This window comes from Amblyomma maculatum, chromosome 4, assembly GCF_055883805.1.
Source record: "Amblyomma maculatum isolate TAMU_Amacu chromosome 4, ASM5588380v1, whole genome shotgun sequence".
Lineage (NCBI taxonomy): Eukaryota > Metazoa > Arthropoda > Arachnida > Ixodida > Ixodidae > Amblyomma > Amblyomma maculatum.
This window is the reverse complement of record NC_139347.1, coordinates 39437950-39451981: the sequence shown is the minus strand read 5'-3', so window position 1 is coordinate 39451981 and position 14032 is coordinate 39437950. Positions and strand designations below refer to the sequence as shown.

The 14032-nt window shown below is 45.3% G+C and overlaps 1 protein-coding gene across 1 annotated transcript; it reads left to right on the top strand.

Annotated features, from left to right (window-relative positions):
* The first annotated feature begins 9552 nt into the window (after window positions 1-9552).
* LOC146190780 (soma ferritin-like) lies at window positions 9553-12892 on the top strand. The gene is made up of 3 exons (XM_084601164.1): window positions 9553-9810; window positions 11528-11800; window positions 12618-12892. The coding sequence occupies exons 1-3, from the start codon at window positions 9706-9708 to the stop codon at window positions 12756-12758; spliced, it is 519 nt and encodes a 172-aa protein (XP_084457290.1). The 5' UTR covers window positions 9553-9705; the 3' UTR covers window positions 12759-12892.
* The last annotated feature ends 1140 nt before the right edge of the window (window positions 12893-14032 follow it).

Below are 14032 nucleotides of genomic sequence, written 5' to 3'. Positions count from 1 at the left end.
TAAGCACTAGCTGTCCGTCTGTCGTTGAAAGTTGTGAAGGCTGTGGGAATTGACATTGAGTGAAGCGCATTTATAATTATCTCCACCTGTTATTCCACCTTCCACCTTATTTCCAATTATTTCCACCTGTTAATTCTTTCTGAAGGCGTTGTAGAAGTGTAGTGTAGAAATACAGCAACAATTTCTCGAGGCGCATAGTCCTACTTTAAGACATGAATGCATTTAACCACTGCAAAGGCGCATTTTTAAAGGCTGATTTTGCTCATCGGCCTAATCGTTTTCAATACAGTTGATCTTATATTGGACTGAAGTACAGGCCTGATTTAATAGATCGTGTAGCGCGTTCAACGCAGCATAAAGACCACTGCATTTTTTCTCCCGTGCAAGCTGTCATTGCCAAACGGCGTGTAGTAAAGCGATTGCTGCGCTAGCTCTTATAATGACTTATGCCGCTTAGACTTCCTACTTGTACGAGCTGAATAGACTGAAAGCGGTGCGGTGCACACGGTCGAGGTCGATGGGTGTATGCGTGAAGAGATAGAATTGTGCAGCCGTCACTTCAGTATTTCATCTATCTCCGCTGCTTCAGGCCTGCTCATTATTATTTTTTTTTTTCATTTCGTGTAGCGCTGACCAGCATGAGCCAAATAAAAGAGGAAGAAGAAGTATGCGAATGCGGATCTCGAGTCTACCAATCTGCGCTGCAAGTCATCGGCTTTTTTTTTTTTTCTTTCCTGTCTCTTTTTGCCTTGATAGGGCTTCTTGAACAGGTCTAATGTGAAATACGCCGTTAAGTTGCAAAATAATATAATACTTCGTCTCATGGGCCTTGCTTGGGACATGTGTCCTACTGTCGACGTCCCCGCTGCAGGTGGGTAAGCACTCTACAGGACGGCTAACCAAGCGAGAACTCGCGGTTTCCTCGTGGCTATCACAGCTGTGAAGTGTATCGCAGGAGGTCTGGTTTGAGCGGCTCATTAGCGAATACGTGGAGAAAGCGAGGACAAAGGCACACGGAAGAGTCGCTTAATTGGTGATCGAAGAATGGGGATCGAAGAATGGAACACAAATGGCCTGCAGGGTTATAAACCGTAAGGCACGCAAGCCAGATATAGAGCAGCGTATAAAAATTGAATCGGCCTCAGAGTAGAGGCGAGTAACGCTTCATCTTGTTGGCAGGGCACTAGACTTGAAGAGCACACCTGCACGACGCAGAAAGTGAAAGAACTCCGCGGCCGCAATAAATACAAGGCTACGGGGTAAAACAAAATAAAGGAAAGAAAAATCAGACAAAAGATGTCAGGTCATGCTCTCCAAGAGCAAGGTTTGAATGCGCTAGCGATCATTTGACCACACTAACAAATGCTTGGCTTCTTTTTAAAACCATATTGCAAACACATCTTCTAGGCCATTGCGATTAACTACTGTTGACCACCAGCGCACGCCACTGTCTCAGCTACACCGCATTCTTATTCTTCGTTTGTTGCTTTAATTCGCGTTCACCTTGGCTTGTAATGTCTCTATCTCATCAGGCATATTTCGCTGCCATGGCAACTCACAATTCCTCTATTACCTCCTCATATCATAATCTTCTTATATCACTTTATCACTATCTGCATACTCGTCGTAATCACTTTTTATATCACCTTCATATCACGTGATAAAGCCTTTGTATCACTCGCTAAAACACACAAGCTATAGGTTCAACGCTATACTTCAAGTAACACGGCCACAAGAAATCCATGGGTTCGAGCCAGCTTAGACGGAGTTTTCAGGCTTGTACGTGTATGTGTGTGTGTGTGTGTGGAGAGGGGGGGGGGGGGGTATCGGCATATTTCACGCATGAAGACCACAAAGGGATATCGCTTAAATTGCACACCGCAACCAGCAATGCCAGCGAATTAAAACAGAAAAGCAAAGAGTTTGAAGCCAAGCTCGATCGATACAGATGAGAAGAATGCACGCCATCGGTTATTTTTGTTTCCGGTTCTACTGAGTACGCTAAATAACCATATCTATACTAAGACATCTTTATAGCACAAGCTCTGTTATTCTAATCTTATTCAACTCTCACTACTGAACAGTAAAGAAAAGTCCACACACTCAAGCTGACGACAGAAAGCAGCAGAAAAGAATGCCAGGTGAGTTCACTATATTGCGCTCCTGACGTCATAAAACAGCAATCGTCCATGCTTCCAGCATCTAAAGGGGCCCTACTACATCGGTCATAAGAGAACGCGCTCTATACTTTTGACAAAGCCTGTACATACGTATTACCCCGGCTGGTATACATATAGTGAATACAGAATTCAACTGGGGATATCTAAAAAAGTACATTATAGCGATGTGGTAACATAATGACCCCATTTCTCTCGTTGAATTCCGTCTGCATGAACATGTTGCTATGACTGTTGTAAACTTAATTAGGCTGAACTGCTTCTGCGTCAACCTATTTAGCATCCACTTCCCGTTTAGACTGGCATCCAGCCATCCGGCGGTCACGCGTTGCCATCTGGTTGTCATGCGGGTGGAACAACCGCGCTTCTACGAATGAACCCAAGGTCTGTTCCCTTACTATGACCTTGTAGAATATTTTCGAAAAAATAAAGGTTGAGCTGTCGCCAAGCGCAGGTCCCTACACATATCTTTGTAAGCACCATTGTTCTGTCCAGCGAGCTAGACAGCTATAACGACAAAGTTCTCTTCGACACACGTGACGTTGAAACCCCCAACCTACTTACATACTATCTTCGAGCACTGCATGACAGGAGGGTTCTCTCTATACGAATGACTTCCGGCTATAACGGCTTATCTAATCAGGCAGGGACAACAATCGGTCGTCTATGTTAAAGGCACGTGAAAACGTGAATGCATACGGTGTTGTGGCTGCCTGGTTGTCCATTGTAAAGACTGTGTTTACTTTTTCGAAGCCAAATATATTGCAAATGACGTAGCTAATGACCGAATCGAATACAAATCGAACAAAGAAAGAACCGAATCGAAAACGAATCGAATATTTGTGAGACCATTCTTTAGCTGTGTGAATACCTTTACAGAGCGAATATTTATTCGGAACAGTGAAGTGCTACAGCTAGCGGCGGCGATTTAAGCCATTGAGTTGAAGTTGTATAAAATTGCAGCACTGATCTCCTCTAGGGACACGAATACTCTACTACATTAACCCCATGACAGAAACAATGGCTACGAACAAACTGCAAAGCCAAATCTGGGTCCGTGACAGCAACGAGTGTTTGAGGCATGGCCTTGTATTTTGGGCATGAATGCAGGTTTCGCTAGGCCTGGCTGAGCCTTGTCGCTTCGCACGCTCTTGAAGATCATACATAAAGGTATTATAATGGCGCCCCACGAATGGACAGCGTCGGGACGCCAGCCAGCGCTCCTGCTCAGAGCGATCGCAACATCATGTATGCAGGCTACGCTGCGTTGGAGCAGTACGGAAAAATGTTCTAAATAACCTATTAAATCTTCGAGCCAGCCATTCAAAAACGTTTAGAAAGCTTGTCAAACGGATTCGTCTCGTTCCGAATTATTTGAATACGCTCCATTAATTTGTTCAACGAATAGAATAAAAATTTATTCGATTCGATATTCGAAAGTATCCCTTACCGTTGGGAGGAATATCAACGGAAGAGGTTTTAAATGTAGCTCAACGTTTTCAAGGTTGCAGCACCCATCAGTTGAAATCGAAATGATTCAGAGACTGCGGCGTGGCAAGAATAGACTAGTAGGACAGCGTTGGAACTCTTCTTTCAGGGAAACAAATGAATCAATAAACCAATCTAAGTCGATCATTCAGTTCTTCAACCCATCAATCGATCGGCTTTCCAAATAAGGAAACTATACCGCTGCATCATGTTGTGCAAGTCATAGCATCCATGAAGGTCACCATGCGTTTTCCAATGGAGAATTGTATTTTATGATACTGCCGGGAAAATATATATGCTGCATTTTCATGCATTGCCAGATCTGTTTCACGCGTCCAGCTTTCGAGGCATGCTCAGTACTCTTTGCAAAGTCAGGAGTTGATGAAGGCATAATTACCTAAACATTTATCCCCTGCTGCAGCAAGTGACGATAAACATTTTGTGTTTATCTGTGGCTGCCGAATGGCGGCAGGGTATAAACCAGAAGGATTGCCTGATCTCATTCTGTTTTTCAGCAGCACATAATGTGAGCAATAAAATAATTTTCTGGTTGACAATAGAGGCACAGTGTGTCCGCGCATATTTGATGTCATGAGCTGTTTCAACACAAGAACGCAATGTCACTGAGTCAATAACAATTTATCAGTTAAGGAAAAGAAAATACTATAAAGCCAACTGCACTTGACTTACAGAGAGAGGTTCGCTTTAATAGGGTGTTAATTATTGCTCGTACATTGCGACATCGGCTTGGGAAAAAAAAAAAAAAAAGATGAGTTCGAACCTGAGCAACGAAGATGACTAGACTTAACCTCATATAGACACTCGGTGGTAACATTATCGCTCAGACGCACTACGGCAAACCTCATTGTGCGCTGGAACTGGTTAGATATCAGCGTGCTGCAAAACAGTCCTATGTTCTACTCTGACCCGTTTGTGCCAAAGAGCCGGCCTTTCATGACAGCAGGTAACCGTTCAGTCTCTTATCGGGGCTCGTTTTGCGCGAACTGCTTGCAACGGGAGGTGTCACATGCCGAGACGGAAGTCGACGTCGTTATCGTGTCTGTCGCAGCACAACAATGAGTTGGTCTACGCACTTTTCATCACGCCACACATACTTATGTGTCCTTTAGCTCCAATGAAGAGCACTTGAGCGGCGTTTTAAAGCTAACAGAACACAGTAACGAAGCAGCATGCTGTTGTGTCAAAGGTCCCGTTTTGTAGAAAATCCAGCGTTAGCACTGTGAGCGAGAAATCACTACGGCATGCCTCTGGCATGTGGTATAGTATAGTTGCCAGGTGACATATGGCCTAGCAGTGATTGGTCGACGGATTGCATGACGTCACGAGACCACGTGGCATGTATGAGTTGGCAGGGGCTGCAAACTCAAGCAGCTCATTTGAGATGGGAGTCGAACCCGCGATTCTTGGATCCCAGGACAGGCACGCTACCACTTTATTGCTACTTGATAAACACGTATATTTAAATAAAATATAAACTTAATAGATATAAGTATATATTATTAGTTGGGGACTTAATTGTTCTACTAATTATATTCAACAAGTTTAAGTATCTTCAGGTTTCTACATACCTATGAGCGGAACATTTTACAAAGTACAAAGAAAAACAGAAATATCCGGGTACTGTACGCTGGGTTCACTTGAGCGAATATTTATATGCGTTTGGCAACACTGAGTCAGCCGAGGAATGGAACATAATATTACAGAACACTATAATAATATTCAACATGACACTGCCGTTCTACACGGAAATGCAGTCTCTTTCAGATATGCACTGCAAGTTAACAGAGTACCGCAAGAGATGAATTAAACCCGATCGGCATTGTGAAAGGTTAAACTTGCCGTTTGCAATGCTGTCGAGTTGGCTGCTCAGAAACACTGGAGCAGCCGCAACGAGCATGTTATTCCAAACAAGACACGCGAAATAAGTTCTCTCTGATGACATTATGTCGGCTTCGTATACTGAGATACCACCTCCTTTGTAAAGAGTGTTGCGTGTTGAAGCCGTTATAGACAGCTTACCTGTGAGGTTCTATATATCGGCGCAGAACGATGAGAGTTATACGCGTGTGCTGGCACTCTGCGCTGCATGGCTGACGGTATATAGGTTTAGAAGAACCGTCTTGCCCTGACTTTCATATTTGTACTCTTGCACTACGTGGGCTTCCCCCAGTGCACTATAGGGAGACTTGATCACTGACGCGTAGAGTGATTTTTTAAGAGGCATGGCCGCAATGAAAGCATTTCCTTCACATATATTTCTCAGGACAGCCATTGCGAGAGTTCAACCCGGAGGATTCGTATTTTAAGCACTACGGGCAGCACAATCTTCACAATTCACTACGCTGATAATCGACCACACGGTTGTTTACATCGGCAGCAACCTGCTGTTGTCGCATAACTAATTTCATTCGTGCCGAACAAATTTAGCGCCCTGGACTTCACATTCACTAAACATGCCCATTCTTCTTTTGTGTCGCATTTTCGCACCCGACTTGAGAAAATTTGACACACAAAGAAGAAAGTTGAGACGGCAGCGACTACGGCCGTCCTAAATTGCCTCGACGCTTGATTGCTTCCTAAGTCGGCGTTTTAGGGCTTCCTTCTTATTTCTTTTTCTTTTTTATCCACTCGCCTGCAGGGTGGAGCCTGAAGTACCATGCAGCAACAAAGATAAAGAGGTATGTGCGCGTGCTTTTCGCTGAGCCTGTCTTTATCCGCAGGATAAGCGCCCGATCCATCATTCGTGTCCGCTGCAAGTAGAGGTCTTCGTCTCCTCGAATATATAAAGACTGACCAGCAACGCTGAACGCATTGTATCGCTTACTCGCTCATGTAATCACATTATTCGATTGAACTTACAGGGAACGCGCAGCGAAAATAATGAAGAGCCAATCTGTCGATCTGTATGACCCTCAGTTGTCCCGTCTTGTTCCTTCTGTCGTGTGTCAGTGAGCGCAACTTTTTTTTTTCTCTCTCAAAATCATATCAAGTTACGCATGCTATTTAGCTCATTTCGATGACATGTAAAGTAGTCGACAAATGTTGCTCATAATGGTAAGAATTTCGCTGATCTCGTTTCATAAGTGGGAAAGAAAATGCTGACGGCCCAGCGTCGTCCGGATCCCAACAGTGTGCGCGTGAGCGCTGCAAACTCGTGCAAGATCGTTGAGGGGCTTTTCGGGCAAGTAGGATGCGCTGTTGCCGCGTGGTTGCGTCTCGGCGGAGACACGCGACACGTGCATTCGCGCCGTCTGAGTCACACATTTGGCTCGAACGGCAGCCATCACGCGCTGTTTTCCGATAACTGCAATGGCGGAACTCCTGTGGAATGAACCTGCATCAACTAACATTCAGCGCTTGACTATACTGACTTGTAGGAATGCGTCCCATTGAAGCCAGGATAGTACAGAGATCCGAGTTTTCAGCGCAAAGGCACGCGGCCAAAGGAAAGAAGAAGAAGGAAGACTATAGAGACGAACACAGCGTGACTCACAACTGTTTATTCCCCCGCCGGGGTGGCGCAGTGGTTACGGCGCTCGACCACTGTTCCCAAGGATGCGGGATCGAATCCCAGCCTCGGCGGCAGCTTTTCGATGGAGGCGAAAAGCAAGGCGCCCGTGTGCTGTGCGATGTCAGCGCACGTTAAAGAACCCCAGGTAGTCGAAATTTCCGGAGTCCTCCACTACGGCGTCTCTCATAGCCTGAGTTGCTTTGGGACGTTAAACCCAACTAACCAACCAACCAAACCAACAACTGTTTATTTTCCGACACACACGAGTTATATACAACCAGACGCGTGCCTTTGCGCTGAAAACTATGTCCTTAAATCTAGAATACCACCTAGCCCAACAACTAACTCAACAGAGATCTGATGTAGCTGTAGCGCTGCGATAGCATAGTAGTTAACAATACAGAAACAATACCATAAGGAAGCTGCCTAATTTTTTGCCCTCTCCCCCGAGATAAGGAATCGCGGCAGGAAAAGCTGTGCCGCTGTCCGTACAAGGCCGTGATAGCATAATAATTTAATTGGCCAGAAGTCAGATCGGCGGGGACGGCACCAGGGTAATAATAGAAATGGGAGAAGGGAGGGGGGGGGGGGTGGGGCGGTGGTACTAGGTTTTGGGTAGGCACGCTACGTAAGGTGGTGGTGGTGGTGAAAACGTTTGAAGGAAAAGCTCGGCAAAATAAATTTTAGTCCCGCAAAATTCCTGGGTGGCGGACACCACCTTGCTAATTTCGCACGCAGTCACCTCTGCAGAAATCACGTGACCCCTGCCAGCATTAGCTGGCATACACGTATTGGCACGCTAATGCATTTGCAGCTGCGTACGCAGCTGCGTAGTTTTGTAGCCTGAAACGTGAACTTCCGGACCCGGCGTATACGTATACGTCTCGCACGTTGCCATGCGGTCGCCGTCGCGCTCTTCAAAGTGGGGGGTTTCCAGGTAGATTCACGGGAACTCTTGGAGGGGCGGCTGGAAGGAAGCGTGTCTGTGTGTTGAAAAAAAAAAAAAAAGGGGGGGGGGGGGGGGGGGGGGGGCTCAGGACCACTCTCGGGGGGAGAGGTTCTATCGAAAAAATCTTATGGGGGGTCGCCTCGTGTAAAGCCCTCTCGCGACCCTTAAATATCTTCTGGTACGGTCAGAATTAAATGACTTGAGGCGAACGTTTCAGACCCATCCCAAATGCCCTTAAATGGTGAGACAGCGGGTTTTGTCGCGCAAGAAGTGGAAAAACTTTGCGTCATCCGCTACCCTTCCTTATCCCTCAGGCAAACAAGGGAACGTCGAACTAGGAAAGGTTTAACTGGCGTTTGCCAAGTCCTAACACTGTGCCGATCACTCCATTTCATTAGGGGCATTCTGTATACACGCCAGGGTCGTACGAGCTCTGCGACCAAACAGAAAGAATCAGCTGATTCTTTCTGTTTGGTCGCACAGCTCTCGTTCATTAACAAACACTCAGTGCAAGTAAAGTATCCGTTCACTCGATCGACTGGCTATTTTTAACTGTGAAGGTCGATTGTGCCATAGCCTCCTATATTACAGGAGGCTGTGGTTGTGCGGATGATATGTGCAGAACAATAAAAAGAAAAACCTGTAAGCCTGGCCCCCTTCTCATCTAAACGCCTGCTTCGTTTGCATCGATGTGTGTGAGCTTCTCACATCTATATTTTTCCGGTTGAATTTAAATGGCTTCAATAAGACAAAGGAGCCCAAAGAGACTCCCAATGATACATAAACATATTTGGCTACCGGGGCATTATAAAATGGTGGTGTCAGAACAAGCATGGCTGCTCAGCGCGGTTGCGCCATTTTTGGGTTTACGTGACGACATTAGATGTGGGCAGTTGGGGGGGCTATTTGACGGTTCTTGTAGGTACCTATCCACACATGAAAATCTCGGTGCAATGGGCTATCTAGTGCCACTGATAGAAAAGGCCACGTGCAATGCCAGCAAACTGTTCAATAAACACTACCACAAGGGTTGTTTTTCATTTTAGGTAAAAGCTGATGCTAGAAAACTGATCTGCTATATAATGTTAGCCAAACTGCATGAAGGGCGCTCAGAATACTGAAGTGCGTTCTACTATTGACGTGCAGTAGCAAAGAAACAAAATACGAGAAAAAATGACCACAACATCCATTGTGGCCAGCTGAACGGATGGCAATATCATCACGTGACCAGTTATACTAAGTCAAAACACGTTAAACTTGTGCAAATAAAGTTTATTGTTACTAACAACAATCACTAAAGTTACAAAAATTAGTCTTAGACCAAGCACTGCAAACTTTTTAAGAATAAAGTAGGGGGGACAAGCGGCTCCTAGAACAGCGGCAAGACGGTATAAAAGCACTCGCCCCGCCATTTCCGCCATGTTTTGGTCGATGTTATGCTTCAACAGTGATTGAACGAGCATCGCCAAACTGTTTCTCTCTTCTCCAAACTCTCCTTCCTATATCTTTCTTGAAGACCAATTAAGTTTGAGATTCCGAACGGGAACAAGACGACGAAGATGGCCGCCACTCAGCCCCGCCAAAACTACCACATCGATTGCGAGGCCCGCATCAACAAGCAGATCAACATGGAACTCTATGCGAGCTACGTCTACACTTCAATGGTAAAGCAACGCGGCCTAAATTTTTCCTCTAGCATTTAACTCATCTGCACATTCCAACGCCTCTTTGTTTGCGAGCTCCGCTCCTCAACGTCTGTTGTGAAGTACGGATTGCGTCACGACTTGCTGAGAAATCGGTGATTAAGCTTTTCGTGCATTCTCGCTTGGTGCCAGGCGTGCGGTACGGATGCAGGTGCTTACGCGTATGCGTTTTACTTATGCTCGCATCTTCGCTGTACTTAGGTAACCTTTTTAATTTGTACAGTACACGTGACATGGATGGTGTACTGCTCGCGAGTGTCACATGCGCTCATCAGTTCTTGGGTAACTCGTGCATCAAATGTGCTCGCGCCTGCGTCAACGCCCCCCGTTAACCAGAGACGGCGCAGATTACTTTGTAGAAATCTCCTCTAGTTCCCCTTGCTTATCACCCTCGATTCGGAATAAAGTCTCCATCATTCGGACTAGTCTCGGCTTGTCAACACACGCGGCGCAGTAAATTCGTTAGCAGCGTTGCCCAACTCGTGAGCAATCGGTTTCTTGGTTATCTTGTTCCGTGTCGTCTGCTATGTCCCTGTAAATGGCCGAGTTGGTACGTAACCATAAAATATGGGACAAACACGAAACTGACAGTGTGAAGTTCATGAAACGTGTGTTTATTGAAAGCGGCAATACTTTCGTTGCCGCTTTATTACGCGAGTTTTGTATTCTGACCATAGGGTAGCTGACCGCGTTCATTAATTTTGGAACGGCTGTTTATTCGCTTGTAAGCGCATGTGAAACTTGTTTACCGAACGGCTATTGTGCGGCTTGGCTAACGCCAGTGCTTGGCAAACTAGTCATTTTGGGATAACTAATAAAATATGTTTTTTAGAGCTGTTTGAGTGTATGCCTGATTGCTTCAGGTCAGTTCATTTATTGGTGGTCGAACACAAGGCTGTACGAAGTAGCAATAATTTGCTGTGGTTAATTTATGTAGGAAACGGCTCTCAGAAATTTGCGTATAAACTCTTCTTGTTTGTAGGCTTTCCCAAATCAATGGAACTGTGTATTGCTATGGTTTATGCTGTAAAACAATTGTCGGAATATTGCTCAACACCCTCCATTCAATTCAGTTCAGTCGTGTCCGACTCTTCGTGACCCTATGGACCATATCACGCCACGCTTTCCGGTCTCTCACTATCTTCCTAACATCGCATAACTTCATCTGCAGCGCCTCGAGGATGCCATCTAACCATCGCGTTCGCTGCCTACCCCTTCTCCGGTGACCCTCAATCCTCTATTATCTGTCATGATAAACAGCTTTTATTCTCTGTATGAAGAAGAGGGCCAGTAATATAAAATTAGTGTGCGCATGTTTCTGGAATCAAACGTTTTGTTCGAAGAAGCTCTTATCAACTGAACATATTTAATTTTGGTTGATGCACTTGTCATTATCAAGATCTGTTATTTTGTGCACTCAATTGTTAAGGGTATGTTGACAAGGCACGTGGCATTGGCAGCTTCTTTGGCAAAACGAATAATAAAGTGCAGGTGATGCAAGCTTTTCACCTGCACCTGCTTATGACCTCAGCTAAAGTGGACAAAACAGTGCCAGCTGTGCCACCCTCTACACTGTAATAAGGCACTTAGCAGAGGCTGACGTCTACCCTGTGCAATAGCGCTTTTGCTACTGTGAAGCCGTATCTTGCTTGTCTCACTTCTTCGTGTTGTTCCCTAGGCCTACTACTTCGACCGTGACGATGTGGCCCTGCCGGGATTTCACAAGTTCTTCAAGAAGAGCAGCGAGGAGGAGCGCGAGCATGCTGATAAGCTGATGAAGTACCAGAACATGCGTGGAGGTCGCGTTGTGCTTCAGCCAATCCAGAAGCCTTCGCAGGACGAGTGGGGCACTGGCCTTGAGGCCATGCAGGCTGCTCTGGAGCTGGAGAAGACTGTAAACCAGTCGCTGCTTGACCTGCACAAGCTGGCTACTGACCACGACGATGGTCAGGTGAGTCGTGGCATCTGTGTTGTGTCACAGGGCGGTGCGTCACGCTTGTGACGGTGGCAAGAAGGCTAGACCCAAGCAGTATGTTTGAAATAGTATGACTTTATAGGCTGACCTTAGATTGGTGTTCATTAACTGAACCTAAAGATATATATGTATTTTTTTTTATCAAAATAATTTTGGTACGAGAATTAGGCTGGTGAGCTTTCACCTAGTCTAAGGATGTCTGCAGACCAACTCTGTTGGGTTCAGTCTTGACATAAACTATGTAGTGGAAGAAAAATATGATTGCACATATGGCAAGTTAATTGTGCATTGAACAGCACTAGATGGTATGCTGTTTCAAAAATCCCCTTTTGCTGCATTCATCCATCTGGCATAAACTTGTCCTCAAATTTGTGTAAAGAGCTAGACACTGTGTTGGACAGGAAAAGGGTAAAATTGTTTTCATTTGCTGCAGCTTCAAGAAATAACACGTGCTTACACTCTTACGGATAGTAGTGTTAGATGACAGCTTTCCCAATTGCAGGAATTTTCAACTTCGTGGCATTGAAGCTAGATTTGTGGCACATGTATCCATTTTTAAATGTGGATCAAAAAGCTAAGTGTTGTGTGCACATCTTCTGAGTTAAGACATCTTGAAGTATTGTTTTGATGGAGTCAGTGGAGTTTTGTCTAACTGGTGGAGGAACAGGCACCTTAATTTTGCTTATAATAAAACCACCATAGCTGCCTTGTCAGCAAATGTATCAATTTGTTGCGAACATGAACAGTGGAGGACCTCGCATTTAATGCCCCCCTTGTATTTCCTGTTGTGCAGCTGTGCGACTTCCTGGAAAGCGAGTACCTGGCTGAACAAGTGAAGGCAATCAAGGAGCTCTCAGACTATGTGACCAACTTGAAGCGTGTTGGCCCTGGTCTGGGAGAGTACATGTTTGACAAGGAGACCCTGAGCGACTAGCCTCGGCCAGTTCAAGAGGCTCCTTACGCAGATGCACGCCGCAGTCTGCTTGTTGGTGAAGGGCCTGCACTCGTTGTGCCATCATATGTGATTGGCCCTTTCTACCATGCAACAATAAATAGCTGAAAGAGAGAGTTGAGAGTTTTTGTTTGGTAACCCCACTGTGCCTACAGTTCGGTTGCAACATAGTTGGCATGTGTTACGCATGCGTAACTTCATGGTACTCTCTGGCAGGTTCTTTTCTTTTTAGGCTTTTCACAAAGTGGCAGAGCAGCGAGGAAATAGTGACCACAAGCAAGCTGGGAAAGGAAGACTTCTGGTGGAATCCTAAACAATGGGCAGATGGGGGCACATAGGTGCCGTGATGAGACCATACCTTGAAGAGCTTATTAAAATTCTGTGCTCTATTTTATGACAAGTGATAGTTTAGCTGTGCAGGGACAAGAATGAAAAAATATGGAAGCAGAATCACTGGTTTGTGAACGGTGACTGGGAGCTGAACCTGTTAGCTGGTAAGTTGTAGGCACATTGCAAGACTAATCAAGAAAGCATTGGCAACCACATTTGGACACGAAAAGGCTTATTGTTGCTCACCTTTTGCAATGTAGGTAAAGGTGGCCTCAAAAAACCGACTTTGTGCTAGTGCTACATTTTATGGTTACTGGTTTGGTGGTGCTACCAGTACACGTAACTATGTCTGAAAAAACCCGAGTGCTCTGGCTTGGAACTCTTGCGCTAAACATTTCACCTTGCATGATTAACTTGCAGAAATTAAAAGCCCATTCTGCTGACGAACGAGCTAGCTTTCCGGGCCAACTGCGAGAGTGCTAGCAGGAGTTTGGAATTAAATGCATTATGGAAACTTAAAGTCTCCAAATATGGTAATGAGAACAACTGCAAACAATTGCATAAACTGCACCCTTGCATTCTGCCTCTGCTGAAATGTAACTTAGCCAGCACTTACAATCTGATCTCAGCTGGTGTCTACATCAGTAGCAATCTCTAGACTTGGAGTCGCTTTGGGACGTTAAACCCCACAAATCAACCAATCAATTTCTAGACTTGAACCACGAGGAAATTTCCTACAATGCCTTGCATCGGTAAGACCCTCGAATCATGCAAGCGCAACTGTGAAAAGGGATCTTGCTTTTGCGAATGTAATGATGTGAGAGGCATGAGACATAAATGCAATGTCTGCAGCGATTAATTCTCGGCCATTATCATAAACTCCACGTGTGGCTTGTATATATGTCTCTCATGTTTCCTGATGAAGC

Bases quoted from the DNA above. Each gene is read 5' to 3' on its own strand.
- LOC146190780 (XM_084601164.1), top strand. From the start codon at position 9,706: ATGGCCGCCACTCAGCCCCGCCAAAACTACCACATCGATTGCGAGGCC. The intron at 9,811-11,527 runs GTAAAGCAACGC...GTTGTTCCCTAG, and splicing joins GCTACGTCTACACTTCAATG to GCCTACTACTTCGACCGTGA. The intron at 11,801-12,617 runs GTGAGTCGTGGC...CCTGTTGTGCAG, and splicing joins CTGACCACGACGATGGTCAG to CTGTGCGACTTCCTGGAAAG.